The sequence below is a fragment of the Vigna unguiculata genome, chromosome 2, assembly GCF_004118075.2.
Source record: "Vigna unguiculata cultivar IT97K-499-35 chromosome 2, ASM411807v1, whole genome shotgun sequence".
NCBI classification, from domain to species: Eukaryota; Viridiplantae; Streptophyta; class Magnoliopsida; order Fabales; family Fabaceae; genus Vigna; species Vigna unguiculata.
This window is the reverse complement of record NC_040280.1, coordinates 27,056,575-27,084,171: the sequence shown is the minus strand read 5'-3', so window position 1 is coordinate 27,084,171 and position 27,597 is coordinate 27,056,575. Positions and strand designations below refer to the sequence as shown.

Sequence of the window (27,597 nt, the reverse complement as noted above, 5' to 3'; positions counted from 1 at the left end):
TCATTTTGATCAAGTGATGTATTATAACTTTTATTAGTGTATAAAAAAGAGATTCATTATAATTTAAAAAATTGAAGTAAACAAACATTTAAAATATATTTTAATTTGAATATTTGTTTTCCTTTTATTATTATGTTTATTATTTATTCTTTGTGTCATTTTGATCAAGTGATATATTATAACTTTTATTAGTGTATAAAAAAGATATTCATTAGAATTTAAAAAATTGAAGTAAACAAACATTTAAAATATATTTTAATTTAAATATTTGTTTTCCTTTTATATTTTTTGAAATATTTTTTAATTTTATCAACTAAGTTCATCAATGTTGTAGTTTGCAAATTTAACAAATGTTTTGGTTCACATGAAATTTTATTTGGTATTCTAATATAAAATGTAAACAATTATAATTTATTTTAAGGTATTTGGCATCGAAGAAAATCCTCCTAATATTGAATATTTCATAATATTATGTTTTCTTTACCGTAATTTTTTTTCTTTTATAAAAATTAATATTGAAGTAGTTAGAACACGGGCACGGGTATGGGTACGAGATTATACCCGTTACCCGGTGGGGATGGGGATGGGGATGGGAAAAAAGTTTGATACCCGTTGGGTTTGGGTATGGGGATGGGGATGAATTTTTTATGCGGGGATGGTTATGGGATAACGAAACCCGTCCCCGTCCCGCCCCGTTGCCATCCCTAGATGCGAGGAAACCGCATTTATTAAATTTGGCTAAAAATATGGATTGAACAATTTAAATTGTAAGCTACCACACCATCGGTATAAAACTTTGATCAAACACATTGCATAATTGATGTCTTCTTTGGGTAAATTTTATTATAAACACCTTTTAGGAGGAAAAATATGAAATCAGTTTTTTTTACATGTTAAAATTCGTCTAATCATAAGTTTAACTTGCACAGATTGTCTTTTTCTCTAAATTTATATTTTAGTTTTTCCTTAAAAAATAATTTTAGTTTATGAAAAAAGTTAAACGTTTTTTCTTAAAATCACTGGTGAAAAAAGCTTTTTTTTTTATATATAATTTTGAATCTTAAACACGTTATTAGTGATTAGTTGTTTAATCTATTCTCTGTCTGTATGAAAAAATTTTAAATGTACATTTTGAGATGAATATTAGTGTCTGATGAACTACTCATTAGCTTTTGATTTTAGGTTTTCGCCAAAGACCTGAACCAGAATTATGGGTTGTGAAGTAATTGGTTAAATCATATGAGAATAAAGAAAAAGAAAAAAAGGAATAAAAATGGTTGCCATGTTTTTTTCTTCAATGTGATTCAAAATTTGAGGTTCGAACTCAAGAAGTATATATAAATCCAATGTTATGGTTGATGATTGAGAAATGGCATACCAAGCATATGATATATCCAATGAAATTTGGTACAGAATCATCAACACCTATTTGATTTTTTCTGATTTTAAGGATTTTGTTTAGATCCAATGTTGTTTGTTGTTTTATCCTAGTATTTGCAGCAGTAGCATAGGAACCGGAAATGGAAGCCGCCATGTTCAACTTTTCCACTGTTTTGTTCAATGCTCAACCTCACAATCTCTTCTCTCACCATATCAATTTTCCTTTAGCCATCTCTCCCCTCCGGTTCCAATCTCTACAATCCCTTCAATTTCCCGCCAAATGGAATGCCCACTCCCAAAAGAACCGCAACTACGTCATCTTCGAAGACGGCATATTCGAAAACGGCGCCGTTTTCCTAAACGACAACAACAACCCCAAACCTAAAACGGGTTCAGGGAAGAAAGTAACGCCGATTAACCGCGAGAATTTGGTTCCGGACAAGTGGAGAGAGGCTCAGGCGGAGACGAAAATCACCATTAACAAACGGCGCAAGAAGAAGAATCGAAGAGGGGTGGTTCCATTCAGTGGTGCCGAGAAAATTAGGTTCAACGGAACGGTGGAGAAGAAGAGAAAGGAAAATGGAAAAGTGTCGTCGAGTCCCTACAGGGATGTGAATTGGAACGAGTACAAGGCTTCTAAGAAGGAAATATTGAAAAAGCTGAATCCTCTGGTTCTCAAAAACCCTTCTAGATTTCCCGTCGATGAGAAGGTTCCAGGACCTGACTTCAATGGTGAGCGTGTAGAGCCTAAGAATCCGAGAGGGGTTGTTCAGGGGAAGAGTTTGGAGGATGTCTTACAGTTTTTCAGTAGTGGGAGCTACAACCCTCGAGCTAACACAACCCGTGACGGTAATAATTTATGTTAAGATCAAAATCAGTTTTCTGGAGAAGCTAAAATCACTTAGTATTGGATGTGTATCTTTTTTGTGTGTTGGGAATGTGGTATTGATATTTTCGTGGCTGAATGAATAGGTTGTCGGAATTTGTTTGTTATTAGTAAGGAGGAGATGTTCTTGTTGAACAAGCGAATGCCGGACTTGGCTACTGCTACTTCAGTGAGTTTTCTGTGTCTGACGAACAAATTACAATGACCTGTGTTTTGTTCTCATTATGCATGTATTATTGCCAAGATGAAATTCTATCGTTTTCCTGCATTGTCATGGCTTACTAGGCTTAGTGATCATTTGTTCCACGACTGGATGTTATTGAGCAATCTTAGTAGTTGTTGATGTCTTGTTGCTGTTTATCTGTCTTCTTTGGACTGGTGAATTGGGGCTACAATAACGTTGTAGGATGTTGTATTTTCTTCTTTTCAGAACCATGATTGATCGAAAGGGTTCTGATTCTTATTGGGAAAGAGTTTGGTGAATAATGCATTTTTTTTTTTGGCTAATGCTGACATTATTTTCAGGGTAAATGGCTTCCTCTGCATACATTTGCTGCATGTGGAGAATCTTTCCTTTTAGATTCTTTGTTGAAGCATAATGTTGATATCAATGCAGTTGATAAGGTATATAAATTCTAACTTTTCATATGGGAGAATAAAAATTATGAAGTCGTTGATTTAAATAATGGTGATTTACTTTGTTTCCAGGATGGTTTGACTGTCCTTCACAAGGCCATTGGCAAAAAGCAGGCCATAACCAACTATCTTCTGAGAAACTCAGCTAACCCTTTTGTAAAGGATAAAGTGAGTAAACACTTACGTAATTGTTGTTGTTGCAAATGTGAGCCTTTGCTTCCTAATTTTCCTCTTTAAATTTTTATTTTGTGTCTTTGCGTCCCCCATTCCATTGAGAAATTGTTACTCTTATCGTTCCATCTTAATCTAACAGCATAGTAGTATCATAGGACTAGTTGCTTGCTGATGGTAATTTTATGCATCTACCTTATTGTTTATGTATGGGAACAGGAGGGGGCCACCTTGATGCACTATGCTGTACAAACAGGTTCTACCGAGACAATTGAGTTACTCTTATTCTATAATGTGGATATAAATCTTCAGGACAAGGTATGGTCAATTGTTCTCGTACTTAGCATACCTACATTGTAATCTTTTTCAGTTCGTATTGAGAACTTAATTTGTTTACCCTGTTTCAGGATGGCTGGACACCATTACATCTTGCAGTTCAAACTCAGAAACCCAATGTAGTGAGGCTTCTGCTGCTTAAAGGTGCAGATAAGACATTAAGAAACAAGGTATTGTTATTGATTTCCTGCATTAATATATAAATATTAAAGGACCTTGATATTGTGCATAATGTTACCTGAATATGGATGTTATTGCTGGATAATCCGTAAAATGTAACTGTCATTGCTATATAGACTGTTTCTCTCTGCCATACCAACTAGTTAGGTCATCTGAAAGAAAGGCCATTTTCATATCCAAACCCTGCGTCACAATGTAGAAACTGAGTTTAGATTTTCCTGTAAACCAGGGAAACATTTTCAGAGTCATTATAAATTTATTAGTTGTTGAAGAAAAAGGTTCACAATTTATTGAGAAATTGTTAAACTTTGCCAATCTAATGTTTGTTTGCTAAATTTTATGGGTCAAGGACATTAAGTTTTGTCAAATCTTTATGACATGATGGAATATAGTTTTATTTGAAATTTGGTTTTTATTTGAGCATGATCCTTTAAATAGCTGACCTAAGATAAGGCATGAATGGTTCTGTTGCTTCTGTATTGTGGAATTTCTTATTCTTCCAAAATATACATTCCACTTCACATCTAATCAAAGTCTTTCAAATCTATCCAAAGTCTTTCAAAGTGTATAGTACATTTTAAATATACATTCAAAACAATCTTCGTGTTTAAGATTGGTTGTTGCATAAAAACTTGTAACATACATTAGTTGTTCATCTTGCAAATTCGTTTTAACCAACATGTCGCACACATCTAACTCTGATAGTGTATTTTGGAACTTTTCCTCAAGATTATAGGTTGTTCATGCATCAATTCATTGCGTTTTTCTATAGCCACAATTTGCCGCTGTGCAACCTGTGACATATTTTCAGTCAACACATTCCTGTTCACAATTGCCTCAACCACTCTATCTAACCCAGTTGTTAGTTTATCAAATTATGTATCAATTACAACAAGCATTGGTGTTTTACGCTTTGTGCAACTGGAAGTGGGTGTTCCAGTAAAGGGATTGAATTGAGTCATATATGATTGACCAAAAACTATCACCTTCTTTTCTTACAAACTAAACACAAACATTTACAAACTTCTTCCATTTCCTCTCTTTTCCACTTCAACTAACAACACTTTTCTCCACTCTATTTCTTTTCAATTCTTTTTCTTTTCGTTTCCACACTTTTCTCTTCCCTCAACAAAATGCAGCATTATAATGTCCTCCATGTATGGAATGTCATGTTACTTGTCATTTTACATACTTGTATCTTCAAATATATCAGCTGGTGCTCACTAAACGAGAGAGAGAGAGAGAGAGAGAGAGAGAGAGAAACTTGGGAATAGTGATTGGGTGTCAATTTCTTTGTTTACCTGGTTAGTGCTGATCATTTCTTTAATGTTGATTTTCAAATTGCAATTTCTCTGTTGTATATTTCAGGATGGTTTAACTCCACTTGACCTTTGTCTTTACTCGGGTCAAAGTTTCCAAACGTATGTGATAATTAAGTTGTTAAAGCAACCTCAGGAGTATCTTTGATATGTATGACAAATGGCGTCTCTCTACCCATTTTGTCCGTGGTTAAATCTATTTGCCTTTTCATACTGATCAAGTAAGAAGGATTTTAATCCACCGGTGTTTCCATTATTACTTTCTGTCATTGATTCTTGCGATATTGGAACTGAATGTGTAAATGAGTTGATAGAGATTAAGACCTCCAGTCGAAGTGATGTGACTTAACGAGGCAATCACATTTTGTTGTCATTTTGTGTTCAAATTTCAACAGACGCCAAAAGCAGTGAGTACTTCGTTTTCATTCCCAGTGTTGTTATGGGTTTTTCTTTTTTGTGTTTTTGGTTTGCGCATTGAATCGTTTTTGTGATGCTCTGGGTGAATTTTATTGTAGGTCAATTGTGGTTGAATTCCATGCCAGGGACTTGGGCAGCTACTTTTGGAAACGCTAACTGCAGTGTAAATCAATCAGATATGAATTTGATCGGTACTTGGTATTGTACTATGCCTTTTCTACTTTGTGTCACTGCCTATTATAAGGAGATAAAAGTAGAAGAAAAAATATATATGCATACTGCGTTTTGAGGTCGATAGTGTACAGAAACAAATGCCTCATACACTATATTATCCTGAGCTCTGGTTCTGGTAGTGATATTATTTGAAGTTAATGATTATCTTATCTGTGCCAAAATAATGTGTTGTTACCCGGTTTGTGATTATTCAATAGAAAAAAATAGGTAAGGATAATCAATTCCACAGAAGGAGTAGATCATGGATGGAAGTTGCATCATCATATTCTGATTTGTTCTGGATGATGACTAAATTTATTATAGCAAGATTTCATTCATGTTGTCTTAGCTGATATCATTCTTCATCCTGTCAGTGAAACTAAATATAACAGAACCTTGAATCTCCATCATTGACATTTTTTTTCTTATGAATTAATTTAAATTCACTAACACTTTAGTTCGAGAATCTTTATCATCTAATCTTGTGTGCTATGGATGATAAAATTGTTGGCTTCTTTGAACACTTAAACAATTTGAAGGTGATTTTAAACTGGCTGGTAGTGAAAATCTTTACATTGATTATTTGATTAAACTCGTTTTTATTTGATTAGTCCCACTGCTGGCTTTCATTGTTTAATGTCTAAGGTGTTTGATGGATTCGAAGCTTTCGGTCATGTTCTCTGCCTCTGCAATCATCCCTACAGTGGTTTTTGCCAAACATCAACCATAGGTTTTGTAGATAGTGGATTGAGCTAGACTTTATGTACATATAGTTATCTTTCTTTAAAGTAGCTTTAAAAGTTCTGATGATTATGACTAAGACCTTATGTACGTATAATTATTTTTTTCTTTAATTTCAAAAATTCTGATTTAGTTGACGCTATGAACATAATTTGCTTTTATTCACTTGATTACGTGGGCACAGTTGATGATGTTCTCAGACTAAGAGATTAGTTGTTCTATGTTCCATTTACGTGAGAAAATAATAATAATTTGTTATGAATCAATAGTTTTGATTAAAACCTAATTTAATTTAGAAGAGAAATTACTCTTATTTCATCAATTTATTGTGAATGTAGTATTTTGTTCACAAATCATTTTAAGAATATTGGTTGGGAATTATGGGTGTTCTTCTATAAGAATATTATCTTGAGAAAAAAGAAAGAAAAATGGCATTTAATTTCTTTGTGTGTGAAGTGATATTGATTTTTTTTTTCTGAGAATAAGTAGTATTCTAAAAATATATATTATGCATTGAGATAAACACAAGTGGTAATGTTATATTTATGTATAATACTGCTAGTACATAATATAAAATTTTAGTATTAACATTTGTTTTTCAATATATGATAATACTGCAAAAAAACAAAAATCAGAAATTCTTATTTAGTTTAATTGAAAAAAAAATAAAAGATATTTCTTTCTCGTTTGCTAAATTGTGAAATGAAGCAGAGAACAAAAATATCAGCATCACAACTAGGTCAAAATATCTTTGTTGTCCAAGGGACACTTGTTAGAACGAGATCCAATTTGGTGACAGCTAAATTTTAAAGTAGATATCGAAAAAAAATAGAAAGATAGACATTGATGTTACAAAGAGAGAGAATATTCATAACATAATACTTAAGAGGAACCAATGCCCATGACTAACCTCTTATCCACATCCAACATTAAGAATGATAGATAGAAGATAACTTTTTTTTCTCTCAAAAAGTAAGTCATGCATTATTTGATCAAAAACTAAGATTACATATATATTTGTTGCAGCAAAAGAAGTATAATCATTTTTAGTTAACACTTAATTCATGTTTAAAATATCTTATAAATTTAGACATTTTAATTAAAAAATATATTGTTAAACATTTAAAATTTTATATTTTCAATTGAGTATTTCAAACCTTTTTGTTAAAATGACCCTTTCATTAAAAATTTGGATAAGAAGGATAATTTTATCAATAATAATAGTAACGAAATGATAAGTAATGATTGGTAAGTCGTTGAAAAATGCATTTTTTTAATTAAACTAATAAAAATACTCGTCATATATTATATATTTTATAAGAAAATGTAACAATCACATAACATAATTAAAAACGAAATTAAACTTAATTATAAAAATATTGAATACTATTTTAAAAACTAATCAACTTAATTAAAAATATCTACATTATAGAAAAACTTAAAATTTAATTAAGTTTTGAATCAATTAGCCGTTTAAACCCAAATTTATCTTTTTCAGTTGTAACAGAAAGAGGTACAAGTGTGCATGAGTGTGATAAAAGCAAAGCAAAGCATATTAGTTAGCAATGCCAGGAGAAGAATCTCATCCGCAACAAAGGGCATAAAGCACACGCAATTAAAACGGGTTTAATTTAATTAATTGTGATTAAATAAAACTAAGCATATAATTAAGTATTACCATAATAGCATCAACTCCAGTCTCTCCAACAACCTGTTCCCTTCCTAATCCATTTCACCTCAACCACCCTCTCTCTCTCTCTCTCTCTCTCTCTCTCTCTCTCTCTCTCTCTCTTCTCTTCCCAGCATCTGCGTCGTCGTTTCGATACAAAATGCTGGGTTCAAGATTCTGCGTCCGCACCGTATCTGGCGTGGGCTCCGCCGCCGCAGATCACACGAATGCCGCCGCGGCCACCGCGGCCACCGCCCGCGCCGCTCCCAACTCTGTCGCCGTCGATTTCTCACCGCTCCACCTCCTGCCGCTCCGGTCCCGCCGCTTAGGCTGCCGCCGATCCGTCCTCATTTCCTGCAATTCCTCTCGCAGCAGATCCAGCTCCGACGGTTCTCTCGGCAACGATTATCTCGAAGCTTCTCTCCTTCTCTCAGGTTACTCACTCTCATCATTGATCGCGATGGTAGAAATAAATAAACGCAATGCTTCCTTGTGTTTGTTCACTTTTTCTGCTTTCTCAAAAACGAAAAAAGTGATTACGAATTATAATGGATTAATTGTATTACAGTAGAGTGTTGTAGTAACTCTGGTTGTTTTCATCCTTTAGGTCTATCCATGTGTATGATTGCCTGAAATTTTAATTACTTAAACTAGTGCAGAAACGTTATCGCACTATCATATGTGGAAGAATAGATTCCAAGCGGAGTCTCAATGGAAATCGTCTGCGCCGTCAATTCCCTTGTCCAGAACGGATAGTAGTTTATTGAGACATAGCTTTCTACAGCGTTTCCAGAACCCTACGATTTTTCTCAGGATTTCTTGTGATGGAGACTATATACTGCCAATTGTTGTAGGTAGGTGTCACTTGTAGACGTGCTTTTTAGTTTGTTTGACTTTTTCTGAATTTTTTGGAAAGTTCAAGTTTTATTAACTTTGTATCTTTGTTGGTTCAGGACAGATTGCTATTGAGAACCTTATGGACGCGGAATTTCAACGAGAAAGTGAGGTAATTTTAAAACTGGTCCAAGTGGTTACTCAAGTTGTGTTTATTATTATTATTATTATTATTATTATTATTATTTATTATTATGATTGATGCTTAGCATATGGTGATATTACAGGATTGTCGTGATCAGTTCCAGTTTGTGAAAAATCTAGTTGGAAGATTAGATCATGAAGTATGAAGCTGAGCATTTCCACTTACATTGATGCCTGTGGACATATTATCAATTACTGTTTTTTTGTTTTCTTTTCATTTAAGTTTTGTTTATTCTGATGCTTGCATTTTAGGTGTAGTGAAATTGCTGCAACGACTAGTATTCCACATCATTCTTTTAGCTTCATTATTTTACCTTGCATTCATGGGATTCCGCCTGTATGTAGGAGGATCACTGTGTCATTTGCCTTGGAACTTTCCGTTGTTATGCATTCTTCCTGATCATATGTATCTCTATGTGCCTAAAATATGGCATTGATCTTGAACTTATTTTGCTTATTAAACACCCATTTCAGTTCAATTCAATTTTCAAATATACATTTGGTATTAAATAAATAATTCAATTCAATTTACACTTTCAGGTGATAATGGTGAGAATTACAGAGAGAGTGGTCAGCACTTACTTTGCTAGATTGTACATTAGCCAGGTTTTGAAAACTATTCAACTCAAATGATAAAACACCTCTCTTTTATGCTCTTTCATTATAAAACTTAATAATTCCTTCAGCCAGGGAAAAGTGATCTTATCAGTGTGGATGCACGTCCCTCAGATGCTATTAACGTTGCAAATAGATGCAAGGTATGAATTCTATGTTGACCTTGCCAATATTTGTTATCAAAACTTATGTTGAGCAAGAATCAACAGAAACTATAGTTCATCTCTTCTTATGCAAAACTCCTAGTAGAATGCATTCTGTGCATAGATGATGGAAAATCCACTTGTATGATTTTAAAGTTGATTTGTGCAGGCTCCAATATATGTAAGTAAAGAAATTGTTTTCACAGATGCCATCCGGATTGGTTATGGAATGGGCAGAGTACGTAATAAAAAGACTATTTATGATATATTGCTTGACAGGTATTACATAGTTACTTTGTTATGTGCCAATTTTGCTGCCATAGATTTTGTGAATGAGATACTGCAAGACCGAACTCCTTTACATATTTGTTTGTCATATAAGTTAAACTTTACATGATTTCTACAGCCCCGTAGATGGTCCAGATTTGGTAGCTCAAGAACTAAGTATGATGCATAATATGCATATAGCTATCAAACAGGAAAGATTTAAAGATGCAGGTGAAATATCTTGTGTATATGATTATACTTAGTATGTGTGTTTTTTTTTATTGTGTTATGGAATGCCTAAAGCACTATAGTGTGGCTTTTGCAGCTACATGGAGAGACAAACTTGCAAATCTTCGTAAATCAGCCCATGAACACTAATTAGCTTGTTAGGTAACTGTGCCCATAATTGGTTTCGTATATTTAAACACTTGGAATTTGATGTTTTAAAAAAATTATACATTTGGAATTTGAAGTTTTAAAGGATAAAGTTGTCTTTTGTAGTTTGACTGTTGAAATTTTTTATGTGATGACAGGGTGAGTTCTGACGAAGAATGTGGGGGAATGTATGAGTAATGTGTTATTCCTGTTAATTTTTCGACGGGGATTTATTGAGGTATTGGTTACAGAAATGAAGGAAACTAGCAAAATCTTGTACAGCTATGTATTATAGTTTTCGACCCCACTTTATGTACATAAATTATTGAAATGCCAATACCTTGTAGAAGATTGTCAAGCTTCTGCCAATACCCAGAAATGACAATGATAATCTTGTATGTATTCGCTGTTCAATCCTGGACATGGGTCATGGGTATCAATGAGAATTGGCTTCTGTTTGCTTTAAATTCACAGTCAATTTTCATACTTTCCAAAAAAAGCAAGCTAATCTATACGGGTACTTCTTAATTGAGGCACCGTACAAATACAAATATGTTTAACTTACAAAATTTATTCTATTCCCCTTTAAATCAAGGGCTTTTCTATCATGCAAACTTGAATAGATTACTCTATATCCAAACAGTGTAAGTTTGTGCAAGATAAAATAAACTCTTAAATAAAATGTATACTTGATGACTTGGGTATGAACTTAGACACTATAATGAATAAATATAGCATTTTTTAAGTTGTTGATATTGATGATTTTAAATTTTTGCTTATAGTATTGATATTGATCTATGGTACTGTCTTTCCTATTGTTATTTCCAAACAAACTAAAGGTGTCTGTAACATTTTATGACAATAGTAGAATTTAAGTTATATTCAGAAAGAAATAATGTATGATGTAAATGATACATATGATTCAACAGTCAAAATTCGTCCAGAAGACTTCTTGTTGGGCTGGTTCTAGAGTTGCCTACTTGGATCAACCCATTTTTTTTGGTTGGAGGAATGTTTAGAGTGTGAAATTTGTCTTCTAAAGGTATATTTTGATATATTTTTTCCCATTATTAAAAATTACTTACTTATTTTGTGATCTTAATATTCATATAAAATAGATAAAAATATATATATTCAAAGTATTTTAAAATTAAACATGCTGATAAAATATATTAGCCTTTCATTTTTATTTTCATAGAAATTGTAGCTATCACCGAATATTTTAGAAATATTCAATCCATATCAATAAGATTTAAATAAACGTTTTAGAATAACTAAGATTTCATTTAAATAAATTACTTTTTAAATAATTTTTTATTAAAGTTAAATTATTTTTTTGGTTCTAATTTTAATTAAAATAGTTAAAGTATGTAAAAACTATTAGATTTATTAATATAGATAAAATTTTAGACATATAAAAATTTAGATCTATAATTATTAATTAAAAAAGTTAGAAAATATACAAATTTATTTTAATTAATAAAAATATTTGTATATATAATTTATAAACATTATTATATTATTAAATAATTTAACTTTCATTTAAAAAAAGAGTAAAGAACTAGTATATTATTATATTGAAATGGAATTTAATAATAATATATTAGAGTTGGTTTAAAATTAATTTTATAAATATTTAATAAAAATATCAATATAACATTATATATAAAAAATAAGATTGGTCTAATATAGAGATAACATTGTTTAATTCAGAAAAAAAAATGTGATAACGTAATTTGAAAAAAAAATAAATAAAAATAAGGACTTCATCGAAAATAAGACAATGACACTTAATATCAATATTGACACATGTTACTTTCATATTACATTGATAGTATCATGTGGTACGACACTAACTTAACATGTTGATAAAAAATAAAAATAATTAAGAAAAAACTAACATGTAACATGTAATTAATGCACTATTAAACTTATTATACATGTTAGAAGAAAAATTATTTTTTTCTTCTATGTCTAATATAAGAAATAAATTATATTGTATAAATATTAAATTATAATATCAAATAAATAAATATAAAGGTAAAAAAATTATATAAAATATTAAAATGATCATTTGTGAAACTTCAAAGTAAGTTATGAAACTAAAGAAAAAAAATCATACAAAATTTTTGGATGATCTAATAAATTAAAGGTGTGTTAGCAACTGTTTAGATGCAGCAATGGAAAATGAAGAAGCTACTTTTCGAAAGTTTATAATAACTTATATTTATATTAATTAAACAAATAAATTAATTACTTAAAATTGAATAAATATAATAAAATATTTATTCTTTATTTTAATATAATAAATACTTAAATTATATTAATAAAAATTATTATTAAAATAAAATAATTAATTTATATTTTGATGCCTTTAATATATCTTTATTTTTAGATTTTGATACTTTCAAAACATTTATTGAAAATTTATAATATAATAAATAATTAATATTATAATAATAATAATAAATATAATGTAATATCTAATGATAAATATAATTTAATAATTAATAATTAATTTAAAATATATTTAGTTAACTAATTTTATAAAAACTATTTTTTATTTATCGATCATCAAATCATTCGTACACTTTATTAAATTTTTCTTTTATTTCTTCAAATCTTTCTCTTAATCCAAACAATTTTATTTTCACCTCTTTTTATATCCATGCTCGAATAACAACAAAACAAATATGAGGACGGAAGGAATATACACAACACAAATTTATCATATTTATCATAGTCTCCATATTCAATTAAAAAATTAAATATTACTAGTATTTATACTTATATCCAAAATATATTATGAAAAGTTCATTTATCATCCATAATGAAATCACATGGTTCAACATCTAGTTTTATTATGATACTAGCATGTCACTTGCTCATGATCCCAATAGACATTTTATGATTAAACCTTTTATACAAAGTTCTGTATAAGCATGTCTCCCAAATTTATATGGACGTAGTCACAAGTTTAACAAATTTGTGTTCAACGAGTTCATATTTTTTATTAGTTTTTTAGTGCGATTCTCTTATCACCATTAAATATTTTTTTAATATATTTTAAAATATTAAAATTAGTAATATTAATAGGTGTATTATAAAAGTACAGTAGAAAAAGAGAAAAAGAATTCAGCAAATAATCCAAATCCATATTTAAATCTCTTTTTCAAATTTTCTAGGAAGCGCAATACTTATGTAAACGCACTTGTGTCCTGTGATGAAATTTCTGATGCAGTTTATTATATGAATATGTCTCACATTTCCATAGACACCATCAAGCTTTTGTCATTCAACCTCTTCTGCATTTTCTTTGCCAGCAAGTCTTCATTACCCATACGTATTTTAAACACAACACTAAACTTTTTTTAGACACAATCTAAGTTTTTTTTAACAGATGTTTTGTGTCAAATTGATGTATTTTCATACTGTTTATTATATTATATATCGTTATCATTGAAATTTAACATTTGTCAGGGAAGTTATAATCACAATAACAAAAAATAAAGTAATACTAAATGTATTTAGATTAAATTAATTAATTTATAGTGAAATACATAACCATAATGAAAGAGTTGTTTAGCAGTGTAATAGGAATGAAAAATGGTGTAGAGAGAAGATAGCATAGCATAGCACTAGCATAAGGAGATAAGCATGGTGGTGGTGTCATAAATTTGATGGGAGATTCGATGTGAGAAATAAAGGTGATAGTATTAAGTGTTGTCATAAATAGACAATGAAGCTACGATGAAAGGGGTTTTAATAGATTATGCAAAACAGAAAATGGAGAGAGCCAAATGGTTGTAACAGTTTGGAGGCAGTGTGAGGAGTCTTCTATCTTTGGAAGCTTATTAATGGATTTAGATTCCCTCATTTAATGTTTCTGCTCTTTCCACTCTCTGCAAGACACCTCGTGTCTCCTCTATGGCTTTCTTTACACCTTCATCATAACCAAAAAGTTCAAAACCCATTCCTTTCTTAGTTTACAACTCAAACAAATAAAATAAAAAATATATATATTCTACTGTATATTTATTTATTTCTTGAGATCGATAATCGATGAAAAATTAGGTAGACTATTTTATTATTTGATGAAAATATAAAAAGATGAATAATAAGTTATGAAATTGATCATCACATGTTATTATGATAATATCAAAGTTGAGTTTTTATAACTCGTAACTCCAATAAGTTCTTGCATATATATATATATATATATATATATATATATATATATATATATATATATAATTATGGGTCTTGTTAACCATTGTTTACTGGTTAAGAATAATTAATATATATTAGATTCTATAAAAATATATAAATAAGTGTAATATTAAATAAAATTTGACCTATAACTATTAATACAACTTTATTTTCTTTAAAGGACAAAAATGCCCATAAATATTGTATATGTATATTTAATATTTTAATTTTATTTAATATTCACAAATAAAAGTTAAAAACTAATTAAATAATAAAATAATTATATTTTAATGTTGCTAAAAATTAAATATAATTAAATATAAAGTTTAATTAAAAATCAACAAAAAATAGCGTTAAACATCTAAAAATTAAAAAAAGACGACATAAGAAAGTATAAAATAAAAAAAATAATAAAAAACTAGTGTTAAACATCTAAAAATATTACAAAAAAAAACAATTAAAGTGTCAATTTGAGACTTAATTGATTTTTTTTTCTTTCTAATAGAGACTTTAAAAATTTCAAGGTCTTCGTTTTGTAAAAATTTAAAAGGGTAATTTTGTCTTTATAAAATTTATTATGTTCATTTATACTATTTTAATTATTGTATTTAATTATTTGAGCTTTCAATGTAAAAATGATGATACTAAGGCACATTTATTATTCCTTAACCAGTGTCCTTAGGGAACTGGTTAGCATTCTCATATATATATACATATATATATATATATATATATATATATATATATATATATATATATATATATATATATATATATATATATATACACGAAGATTATATTTGTTTATTTCTTGTGATCAAGAATCGATGAGAAATTAGGTACATTGTTTTGATATTCGATGAAAATATAAAAAGATGAATAATAAGTTATGAGATTAATCATCATAAGTTATCATGATAATATCAAAGTTGAGTTCTTATAACTCATAACTCAAATAACTCAAAAAAGTTCTCACACAGAGAAATCTCATTTTTTTATCAAATTCATACATATATATATATATATATATATATATATATATATATATATATTTTGTCCTGCAAAGTGTATTTGTTCTTATTGGACGAAGATTATCCTTGATCCTCAAACTTCTCTTAATGTCTATTATGTGTAGATTGTCATCCTCAGTAATCTTTTATTCATTCTCCTTGTTTTTGTTTGGTCGGGTACATGGTATCCTCTTCTTAGTCTAATGGTTGGCCATCTGATCTACATCTACTAGGTACACTCCGATCGTTGACCATTTAATCCATTGGGTATAATATCCTTTTGTAGGATAAATTAGACAATACCCTCTACATTCAACATTAATTCTCAATAACTAATATTTAATATACATTAATATTGCATTTAATCTTTATCATATGAATCATTATCTCCTATATTTAATTAAAATATGAAAATTTATAAAGAAAATAAAAGAAGACTCCCTCATGCAATTTGGGATCCTCATTTTGGTCAACCAGCTATAGAAGCTTTTACTTTAGGGGGTGCTCTAGGCTTTGTTAATATAGCCTATTCTGGTGTTTATCAGTGGTGGTATATAATCGGTTTACGTACTAATGGGGATCTTTATACTGAAGCTATTTTTCTATTAATACTTTCTATTATATCTTTAATAGCAGGTTGGTTACAACCAAAATGGAAACCAAGTCTTTAGTGGTTTAAAAATGTTGAATCCCGCCTCAATCATCATTTGTCAGGACTATTCGGAGTAAGTTCCTTGGCTTGGATAAGGCATTTAGTTCATGTTGCAGTTTTGGGATCCGGGGGAGATGGAATAATTTATTAGATCTTTGGCCACACCTCGAGGGATTAGATCCATTTTTTACATGTCAGGAAAATCTTTATACTCAAAACCCAGATTCCAATAATCATATATTTGGTACTCCTCAAGGAGCAAAAACTGCTATGCTAACACTTCTCAATTATTAATTTATCCGCAAACTCAAAGTTTATGGTTAACTGATATTGCATTATATCAATAATTATTAAGGAGGGATATTATTTATGGAACATAAACTCAATCTATATCAACAAAGAATAACACTTTAATTACAAATCTTAAAATAAGATAATAATTTTGATCCTTATACGAAATTTAATTTTCTTATAAGTCAATGTAAAATTTACACCTACATCTTGATTCCCTACAATTTCATATATATTACATCATGTATATCATAAGTACATTAAGAATTTATTTTATACACATATACATACCATGAGTTTAGAATGTTAAAATGATTCAACCGATTCATTGTAATTTAGTTAAAAAATAAGTTAATTCAATTAGTCTTACTTTTTAGTTGATATAAATATAAAGATAACAATTAAAAGTTAAAGTGTCAATCACTTAAAGCATTCCGACTATTCAAAAATATTAAAAAACATTTCAATCCTTACAAAGAATCTAATTATCAACTTATGTAATTAAAAATAATAAATAATTACAATATATAAATGAAAAAGCAAAATAAAGAATTACTGTTAATAAGTAAACTGAATTTAATTTAATCCATCTAAAACGAATTGACTGTTTTTCAGTGAATTGCATTGACTCGCAAGTTTAACAACTAGAGGAAAAATTAATGAATTAAATAAATTTAAAAATTATTATGTTTTAAAGTTAAAATACTCTATTGTAATTAATAATTAAAATTTGATTTATAAGTGTTATTAATTTATATTATAGTAATATTTATATTTATATTTATATTTATATTAAGATCTAATATTTGAAATTATTTATTATTTTAATTTGTAATTTACAAAAAAAAAAAATCGTCGAAGGAAAGAAAAGTAAATAAATATCAACTTGCTCACCAAATTAATGAGAAAATCCTTATTTTGCCAACTATAATTTTTTTAAGGAAAGTTGCTAACCATGTAATTCCTTATCTGTATATTTTAAGACTTCGATCTATATTTTTTATCCAATAAAATAAACAAATTTAACCTTACTTATGAGAAAATGACGTCCTCATATTTTAAATAGGCAAAAAAAATATGGGTTTGAATTAATTTTATATTTAGTCCAATTTTGAAAGATACATTTTTTAAATTTAGATTTCAAAAAATTATATAAAAATACTTTTCAAACTTTATTACATGTAAATGCTACAATTAAGATAAAAAATCATTCTTCAAAATAAAAACTTTAATTCAAAATTTTTAATTAGCTGAATTTACAATTTTACATTTTTATTACCTGAATTTCATGACTTTTAAATATATTTTTTCAACACCACATGTTACATCTTAAAATCATTAACTAATTAACAACATCTATAGTTTTTGTTTAATGTTTGATGTTTATTGATTAATTAGTTAATATATTTACAAGAGTGGGAATTTGTTTACCCTATACTTCCTTATTTTCATAAGATATTTTAGAAAAGATGTTGTTTAAAAGATAAATCAATCTAAAGTTTTGTCTTGAGTAAGGATGACTAATGCTAAGTATTAATTTATCAATATGATCTTTTTGATGTTTAGATTGATGACTTAAATTAAAATAATTCATAATTGTTAAGTTATTAATAGAAACATATGCATATGCATATATGTTTGTTCTTTTTTCTATTAATGAATAAAATTATTATGATTGTTATATTATAATTATATAATTAAATATAAATAATTTTTATAATTTTTTAAGTAGTTTTTATTTATTTTGTAGTTAACTTTTTAAGAATTAAAATAACAGTAAAGTTAAAAAAAAAATATCAAATCGAAGAAATAGTTACATTTAAACGAACGTTTACTTAAAAATAGAATATTAATAAAACAATTAATTTAATTTTAAAATAAAAAATAATATTAATAAATTAATTATTTTAATTTAAAAATAAAATTGAAAAAATAAATATGAACATAAAAGAGAATATTCTTTTTTATGTGTATATAGATATTGATTATAATAAAAATAATTAATTAAACAAAATTAAATATTTGTTGAAGTATTTTTGTTTTCCTAAAGGTTAAATACGTCTATAATCATCTTAAAATTAGAAATATTTTAAATTTAAAATTTTCTCTGTCATTGTAGAATGACGATAACGACTATTCCCTCTATATAATAAACAAGGCATTTAAGGTTGTCTCCCCTAAACAAGAAAAAAATTTAATTATTTAATTCTCAATCCAATTTTACTCACTTTATACATAGTCTACTCTTTTCATTTTTGTATATATTGATTAAATTAAATTGAACTCATAATATTTAAGAAGCAACTTGATATAGGCTTCTTACTCTCTGTAATTATTTTCTTAATTATCGAATTATACTACATTAATAGTCATTTTACAAATTATACATTTATTTTTTTAAATTGAAAGATAATTCAATTACTTTTTCTTAATGTAATCAATAAATGAACTGCATGTTATATTTATTCATTATTAAGTGATTTCTTCTTTTACTTCTTCAATTGCATTTACTACAAGCATTCTCTTAATTATTTTAATTACCAAATTATTATTACACGTGACAATCAAGTTGGTAAACTCAAATATTGTTAGCGATTTTTTGTCACAAATTTCACAATTTGATTTATTTGTGAAAGTATCAAATTGTAATATTTGTTGAAAATATCACTGATAAATTATAAGATATTTTTGTCGATAACTTATCATTATAATTATCGAGGAAAAAAATTAATATCGTCTATCGATAAATTACAATTCATATTATCAATGAATGTTTTCTTCAATAACTTAACATTACAAGTACTAGTAGTCTCAATTTGTTGGTAAATTTGTCAGCAATTTGGGCGACAATTTTATCGTTCAATTTGATGAAGTTTTTTATATATTAAAGGGAGATGGGTAAGAAGAAGAGGAGAAGAAAAATAAGATAAGTGGAGGAGAAGGTGGTGTGACATGGGGATGACTATATGTGAAGCGATGGTGGCTTGATGGTGACATGAAGGCACGACGATGACATGGTGGTGGTTGTTGGAGATAGAAAATGAGGTGGAGGAAGAGGAAGACAAATTGGAATGAGAGAAGAAGGAGTTGGAGGTGGCAGTGGTGACATTACAGTGACGAGGAGGAAGAAGATGAAGAAATGAAGAAAAAACATAAGAGAGGGAAGGAGGAGACTCATTCGCATATTTTATCAACAGATGTTACTAACGGTCAAAATCTGATAGTAATTGATGTATATTTATCGACGGATTCATGGTCATCAATAATTATCAATCAATTTCTCCAACTGCCATAAAAGTTTACCGACAACCACTTCATTGACGAATTTTTAACCATCATTTGGTTCGTGAACATAATTTTATGACAAATTTACGTTGTTAATAATGGATTATACATGTTAATAATATGCAATTTTCTTGTTTTATTTATCTTTAACTAATAAAGTTTATTTTTTTATTTTCAAAAATAAAATTTTGATAATAATAATGGATTTAATAAAAAAAAATCGGATGCACTGATATTTTAAACCTAATCACATTAAATTATATAGTAACCAATACTTAAATAATATTGGATAAAGAATATATAACGATATTCGATAAAAAAAAACTTATTTAACCATTTTATAATTATCAGTACCTTTGTTTTTCATCGTCATGTATAATTGTATTGTTCCTGGAGAAAAGTCTTTTCATTTATTTTACTATAGTACTTGTAATAATCCAAAAAATTGTGAGAAGCAAAGTGTTTAATTATTATATTGTCTATGCAACATTAATAATTATATGTGAAAGTGAAAATGTCCTTCTTGGTTAGTTAAATATTTTCACCATTATCATATACTTAATGCTAAATGTTATGATGACAAAAGATATTTACATGATAAAATGAATTAAAAGTTATATATATATATATATATATATATATATATATATATATATATATATATATATATATATATATATATCATAAAAGAGTGTTCTTCTTCGTCACTCAAATATTCTCATCAATATCATAAATTTTTTGTTTGAATAAAATGAATTTTGACTTTAAAATAATTTAAAAAGTTAAACATGTTTTAGTCTTTTAAAATTTAGTAAAAATTAAAATTATTTTATTTTCAAAATTTTGACTCAATTTAGTGTCTCAATTTTAAAAATGTGTGGATTTATCTTTTTAACCAATCCTTGTCAAGTTTATTTAATATTTTAAATGTGTTTCATGATACATTTGAGTTGTTTACACCATTTGATACATTTCTGCTTTAATGGTAGTCGATCGAGAACTGCGTTTGAAATATCAAATAAACTTAGTAAAATTTTGTTAAAAGAAAAATTTTGTTGAGAAAAACTAAATTTACACATTTCTAAAGTCGAGTCACTAAATTTGACCAAGATTTTGAAGAGAGAATGCTAATTCCAATTTGCATTGAAAGTGAAAGAACAAAAAATTTATATTGAAAAAAATATTAATACTAGTATATCAGAAATTAAATATTAACTATTTTGAGATAAACTATAAATATTACTTATTTTTTACGGTAAAAAGATTATAATAAAAGAATAATTATAAAAATAAAACCGTTTATGTTATCAAAATTTACATTAAAATTGTACAAAATTGTATATGTAACTATACAGTTATCTGTAGTTATTTTTTATAATGTTATAATTATATGATAAAAAACACGTAATTTTTAAATAAAATACAAATTAGTTATTAAATATTTTAATTTTTATTAACAATTACATAACAATAGGAACTAAAAATTTATTAAGAAGATAAAGATAAAAAAAGAAAAAGAAAAAGAAAATTGTATAAAAATTAGTTAATAAATCTAATCTTACTATTAATTGTTATAGATAAATTAAATAAAAGTTGGATTGGAGGTTATTTTAGAGAAAAAAATAAATAAAAAACTATCTGGATAAGCATTAGGGTCTAGATAATAAAGAAATTAAATAAAATTATTGTTTTCAGTATAAATATTAGTTTTTTTAAAGGGAAGAAAGGTAGATAGAAAGAAAAAAATGCTTAGGTTCTGACAAAACAGTTGAGACGGTGGAAGAAAAAAGTTCGGATAAAATCAAGAATTCAATCTGAAGTTGAAAACAACGGTTGTGAAACAACATTAAAAGCGTTATGTTTTGGGTTAAGAAATGGAAAACAACGGTAAGGCGTTTTAATGCTCTGTCGCTGCTTTTTGCTTTGGTAGTCGGGGCCTTTAAATGCCATTTTCAGAGTCTCTTAAACACTCTCCCCACACATTCTACTATAAAACCCTCCTTCGATCGAACGATTTCATCGAACAAACATAATTACTTTTCTATGATGTAGCTATTGTGCTATTGTCTCGGCTCATTCAAACCTTAAATTTTTTTTTTATTTTGAGGTTTTGATTGAGCCGTGCCAATATCTCAATGCTATTTCATCTTTTCTTGTCTGGTACAAGGTCAAACACAAATACGGAGGTAGTTAACTCCCTTTCGCTGCTTTCAATTCTTTGTTTGTTACATGTGAATCCGCTACATATCAATGTTGGCTTAATAGACAGAGAAAAATTCATTTTATAGTGGAAAAGTATTTGTTTAAATGATCACTACCATTTCTTTTGCTAATTTTACATTTTGTTTACGATAATGTATTGTTACGATAATGTATTGTTACGGAGGGAGTAACTTTTTGTCATTTGTATTTTTTTTTGTTTTCTGTGTTTTGTATTGTACTGTTTTTCTTATTTTTTCATTCCTGGTTCTTAACCGTAACCAGCTTCAAAAGGCTTTTTTTTTCTTCAGATTTTTATAAATTTGTTGTTGTTGGATACTGTGATCCTCTCATTATATTGACGCAACTCCACATCAAACTGGTTTAAAAAATTTATTTTTATTACATTTCAACTATTATATGTCAATCTAGATTTATTTTATAGAAGCTAAAAACAAACTGATGAATGGACAAAAGAGTTTTTTATTTTAATTAATGTTATCCTTATTAAAATTTTTATAATTTTGGTTGTTTATTATTTGTTTTATTGAAAGTAATTAATATTATATTAAAAGATAACATAGTTATTTCACTTCTCGACGTTTATGTTTTTAAAACATTAAATATTTCTGTGTTTAATTTTTGTTATTTATTGTATCATTTTATTGAAAGTATAAATAGATAAAAGTAATTAATATTACATTAAAAGCTAACATATTTATTTCACTTTTCGACGTTTATGCTTTTAAAACATTAAATGTTTTTGTGTTAATTTTTGTTATTTATTATCTCATTTTATTGAAAGTATAAATGGATAAAAGTAATTAATATTATATTAAAAGCTACAATATAACTTATTTCACTTCTCAATGTTTCTAAAACATTTAATGCATTAATTTATTTTTTCATTTAAAATTCAATTTATGATGTTAGCAATGGAGGGTTTAACATAAATGTAATTTTTTTACTCATATTACGATGTTACATTTATGTATCATAAATAGTGATATTTTTTCTTTTATAAAAGAGAAAAAGGTGGGACTAATCTATATATATACACGTACGGGTGTATTTTAACAAATATTTCACTGTGTTGTGTATTTTCTTTCAACTGTACACCTATAATGAAAAAAACAAAAAATCACATAAATTTTATTGAAAGAGAATTACTTTATCCGCAGAACTTTTTTTAGCTAATATTATAACGGTGTTATAGAATAATACAAGTTGTTTCTGAATATCTTTATAACATTTCACTATTCATGATTAAAGTGTATTGTATTTTATATTTGAGAATGAACATTTGTGTACAGGATAATTGTTTTGAGATCGGATGGATATTATTTGTAACTGATTTACACTGTACTTTTTATATTTTAAAATAATTTTTTGGTAAAAAAAGTATATATTTATATTCTATAATAAACTCAATATGTATTTTTTTTAAATTGTATTTACTTTTACTTTGTATTATTATCTTTGGTAGTTGTTACAATAACTGTTATTTCTATTTTTTTTTTCATGAAATTTTATTTGTATTAATTTTTTATTTTTTCTGAATATAATAATGTTATTTTTTCTTTGGTGTGATTCGTGTTATCTTTGCAATATTATTCATTAATTATTTTATATTATGTTTTTATATTTTAGGTAGAATATATATTGTTTAATTATATTCTATAAATCAATTCAAATATCAATGATATAAATATATTTTGATGTTCGAGAAATATAAATGAAATTCTAAAATTAAATGCACAGTAAGTTTGGATTTTAGATTGTTTATCATAAAAAAAGTGTGTGAAAACTTTTATGAGGTGAAAGAAGAACCGTGCTTCATTGATTTTAGTATAGTTGCAGAGTCTATGCAGATTATTAATTTCTTTTTTAGTTTTTTCTTTTAAGTTAAGATGATGGACAATGCCATATACGGAAAATGCAAGGTGTTTGTCAAAGTTTTTAATATAAATTGACTAACCCGGTAGATGTAATTGAAACAATTAAAAAGAATTCAAATTATACATGTAAATTAATGGATATTTGTAATAGCTAAAACTAATCCTAATTAGATATTAATCGTTCTTAACTGTTTTAAGAGTTATAAATTATATATTATAAAATGTCATAATATTTAGGATTTAGATAAATTGGAATTATTGAATGATTGAATTGTTAAATTATTGAATTGCGTTATGTAGATAGTAATGGTCAGTTTATCAACTTTCTTGGTGTTAATCAGAACAAGACTATAGTTCTGGGTCTAAGTTGTTTCTTCATCGACTTCATTCTTCTTTTTGTACCTCCATAGTTTGATGTGGACCAGAGGTGTAGGCCCAATTGAACCCAACACAATTTTTGTACTTGTTCTAAATTATATGTAAAAAAATCCCACCAATAAAAAAAATTAAACAAAAAAAATTACTATTGAAGAGATCAAATCATATATTAATAATTATAATAAGGCCATATATGAAAAGATTTTCTATAATAATATATATTAAAAAAATGAGGGGTGATCCTAGTAGTGGACATTAGTTGTTGGTGTTGAAATTGTTGGTTGGTGAGACTAGGATCCAAATGGACATTCACATGATACATGCCTTTCAATTAATAAAGTTTCTGCTCCAATATTGTAGTAGAAGGATATTGCTGAAGGACCTTTGCGATAAGATCACAGTCACGAAAATGATAAAAAAATGAAAGATCACGATCACGTTATCTTTTCTTTTTGAACCACATATTGTAGAAAAATAATTTATTTTTATAGTACCTATTGGGTGTAAATAGTATGCATGCACTTATTGGGTTTAAATATAAAACTCCCATAATACCTATTATTGGGTTTAAATAGTATGTATGTACTTATTGTTATCGTGACAAGAGAGAAAATCTTAAGTTTATATTAATACATTTGCAATGTGATAAGTGTGAGGATAATTAGCGAATAAATAACTCTGAAAAATGTTTGTTGGTGGCAGATTAATAAAATGGGGTCAAACGAAAACACGAAGTGAACGCACTTTAAAATATAGATAATAATATACTTAATTAATTCTTAGATTTTTTATAAATTTAAGTGTTTTTTAAATTTTATTACTTTTTTTTATTAGATAAATATTTAAAAGTTATATATTTTTTAATTAAGTTTTTACTTTTTTATTTTTTAATTAATTGATGTGATTACTTTCTTTAATTTGTGAATACAAATAAATAAGATGATAGAATGACATGTAATAGTTATATCACTTGAAAAAATAAATGAAAAAATTAATTAAAAAGTGTATTTTTCTTTTAATACTCAATAGAATTTTAACAAAAACTATTTTAAAATATATTTAATTAAGTTTTAAGCATTTTATGTTAAATTCAAGTTTTTCTCATTAAGTCCTTAATAAATATTTTGATCTATTTAACACTCAATTTTTATATTTTTAAGTTGTGTCCCTTTTATCTTTTTCTGTTAACCAATTGAAAGACGTTAATATTATTGTATCTCATCATTAAGATATTAATTGAAAGACGTTAATTAATAGTTGTGTAGAAATTTTCAGCTCCTCATTAAGATATATACAGAAAAACTCTCAAAATTCGTAAAATTAAAAATACCAAAAAACAAAATTGAGTAATTTGAATCCTAATGTAAATTCAACAAGCAAAATAAAAATCATAGAATTGAACTACAATCCCAAGAAAATGGGTGTACTGTATAAGGATAAATATTGGTAGACATAGACAATATGAGATTCAATAAATGTAATATGTTAACACCTTCAACAAAAGGACTATAGAATAGAAGAAAGTAATGAGATATGAGAGAAGTCACAAAGAGATATAAGTATAAAACGTAATCATAATTAATTATAAAAACCTACTAACCATAAATGAGGATAAATATTGGTAGACATAGACAATATGAGATTCAATAAATGTAATATGTCAATACCCTCAACAAAGGACTATATAATAGAATAAAGTAATGAGATATGAGAGAAGTCACAAAGAGATATAAATATAAAACATAATCATAATTAATTATAAAAGAATAAAAATGACTAATAATTATCTTATTTATAAACAAAATTATAATTCAATATTATTACTATATTTTTTCTTAAACATAATTTTATAATTAATTTAAAAAATAAATAATAATACTATTTTTTTTAAGCTTTATTTTGTTGGAAACCTTATTCGGTTTACTTTTGAGCCGGTGCTTATGAAATGCTTGAAACTTAAACTAATTTCTAACCATTTTTTAAAATTTTGATTTCAGTACAATTATAATAAAAAACTGGTTCAGAATTATAAATTTTAATCGATTATCAAAATTTCGTTTCAATTCTATTGTGTAGAGATATTCTGACCTTCCCCTCCCTCCCCATCTGCATTATTTTTTGTTCCACCTTTGATGGCTTCATAGTTTTTCAGTTAAAAACTATTGTTGCCAACCCTGTAATTTGCTCAGCATGCATGCATGCAGACAGAGCTGACTTTTATTTTCAATGTTTTTTCCCCATTTCTACACCTGAATTTGGCTCCTACCATGTGTGTAGAGTCATTTTTGACCATGTCAAACCTACCCTCTCTCTATATACACTCAAATTCTCACCAACAAAATTTTCAATATTCTTCTACTGCACCAAACATGCCCCATGCATAACAATGATGATAGCTACAAATGTTTCAAACCTAATTTTCTGTCCTTTTTCAATTAAATACAAATTATCAGCCATCGCTCAATACAAATGAAATGTTGCTGCAAGTAAAAAACTTGTTTAACAACCATTTGAAAGTCGTATAAAAGTAAAATAATTATATATATATAAAAAAAAGAATAGTAAAATAATAAGGGTTAAATATGTTTTTAGTCTCTCAAGTTAGTGAAATTTAGAATTAGTCCATTCTCAAAACTTTCGACCAATTTAGTCATTCATCTCTAAAAATGCGTGAATTTAGTCCTTTTAATCAAATTTTGTTAAATTTATCTGACGTTTCAAGCCCATTTCATGATAGTATTTGAATTGTTTATACCATTTAACACATTTTCACTTTAATGTTAACTCAAATATTATCATAAGATGTGTTTAAAATATTAAATAAATTTGTCAAAATTCGATAAGAAAGACTAAATCTACACATTTCTAAAGATAAATGACTAAATTAATATAAAATTTAGAAAAAAAATTGATTCCAAAATTCACTTAATGAAAATTTTTTTTTAACCCAAATAATAATTCATTTCGGAAGTGGACTTTCCTTCTAGAAGAAGCATGGTAAGAAAAGAAGTTTTCTTTGAAGTGTTTTTTCTGATCAAGGAATGAATGTAAAGTATGTTCATTTCAAAGCTTCGAAAAGTTATTCTTAGATTTTTTTATATCAGCAGTTATTCTTAGACAGGTGAATTATGTGATTTGACAATGTCTTTTACAGATATATTTTATTCTTCAGGGAGCATTTTGTTAGTGTGCTATGAAGTTTAATCTCACTGTAAAGTTATAATAAAGGTTAGTTTAAGGTCTAAAATAGAAAATATTTCAGATGTAATAACCCTAACAACATAAGAAA

At 27.2% G+C, this 27,597-nt stretch overlaps 2 protein-coding genes across 6 annotated transcripts; both read left to right on the top strand.

Moving 5' to 3' along the window:
• Window positions 1–1,227: 1,227 nt before the first annotated feature.
• On the top strand, window positions 1,228–6,416 carry LOC114174361 (ankyrin repeat domain-containing protein, chloroplastic-like). Of its 4 annotated transcripts, none has more exons than XM_028059200.1 (9): window positions 1,228–1,407; window positions 1,492–2,229; window positions 2,353–2,435; window positions 2,792–2,890; window positions 2,975–3,070; window positions 3,293–3,391; window positions 3,481–3,579; window positions 4,958–5,315; window positions 5,424–6,416. In XM_028059200.1, the coding sequence occupies exons 2-8, from the start codon at window positions 1,521–1,523 to the stop codon at window positions 5,054–5,056; spliced, it is 1,284 nt and encodes a 427-aa protein (XP_027915001.1). In that variant the 5' UTR covers window positions 1,228–1,407; window positions 1,492–1,520; the 3' UTR covers window positions 5,057–5,315; window positions 5,424–6,416. The 4 variants fall into 4 exon arrangements, with proteins under 4 accessions (XP_027915001.1, XP_027915003.1, XP_027915002.1 ...); XM_028059202.1 differs by having other exon boundaries at window positions 1,228–2,229; window positions 5,424–5,523; window positions 6,184–6,416; XM_028059201.1 differs by having other exon boundaries at window positions 1,228–2,229; window positions 5,424–5,523; window positions 6,150–6,416.
• A 1,557-nt stretch (window positions 6,417–7,973) lies between these two features.
• Window positions 7,974–10,853, top strand: LOC114166785 (bifunctional nuclease 2). 2 transcript variants are annotated; one of them, XM_028051616.1, is made up of 10 exons: window positions 7,974–8,382; window positions 8,608–8,802; window positions 8,902–8,954; window positions 9,070–9,126; window positions 9,527–9,592; window positions 9,673–9,744; window positions 9,914–10,023; window positions 10,151–10,242; window positions 10,337–10,401; window positions 10,545–10,853. In XM_028051616.1, exons 1-9 carry the CDS (start codon window positions 8,109–8,111, stop codon window positions 10,387–10,389), a joined length of 972 nt encoding a protein of 323 aa, XP_027907417.1. In that variant the 5' UTR covers window positions 7,974–8,108; the 3' UTR covers window positions 10,390–10,401; window positions 10,545–10,853. The 2 variants fall into 2 exon arrangements, with proteins under 2 accessions (XP_027907417.1, XP_027907425.1); XM_028051624.1 differs by lacking the exon at window positions 9,070–9,126.
• The last annotated feature ends 16,744 nt before the right edge of the window (window positions 10,854–27,597 follow it).

What these genes read in the sequence shown, in the direction of transcription:
- LOC114166785 (XM_028051616.1), top strand. Translation starts at nt 8,109, where the DNA reads ATGCTGGGTTCAAGATTCTGCGTCCGCACCGTATCTGGCGTGGGCTCC. An exon ending in ACGTTGCAAATAGATGCAAG is followed by an intron (nt 9,745 to 9,913) that starts GTATGAATTCTA and finishes TGATTTGTGCAG; the next exon opens with GCTCCAATATATGTAAGTAA. An exon ending in TATGATATATTGCTTGACAG is followed by an intron (nt 10,024 to 10,150) that starts GTATTACATAGT and finishes TGATTTCTACAG; the next exon opens with CCCCGTAGATGGTCCAGATT.
- LOC114174361 (XM_028059200.1), top strand. Translation starts at nt 1,521, where the DNA reads ATGGAAGCCGCCATGTTCAACTTTTCCACTGTTTTGTTCAATGCTCAA. An exon ending in ACTTGGCTACTGCTACTTCA is followed by an intron (nt 2,436 to 2,791) that starts GTGAGTTTTCTG and finishes CATTATTTTCAG; the next exon opens with GGTAAATGGCTTCCTCTGCA. An exon ending in ATATCAATGCAGTTGATAAG is followed by an intron (nt 2,891 to 2,974) that starts GTATATAAATTC and finishes CTTTGTTTCCAG; the next exon opens with GATGGTTTGACTGTCCTTCA.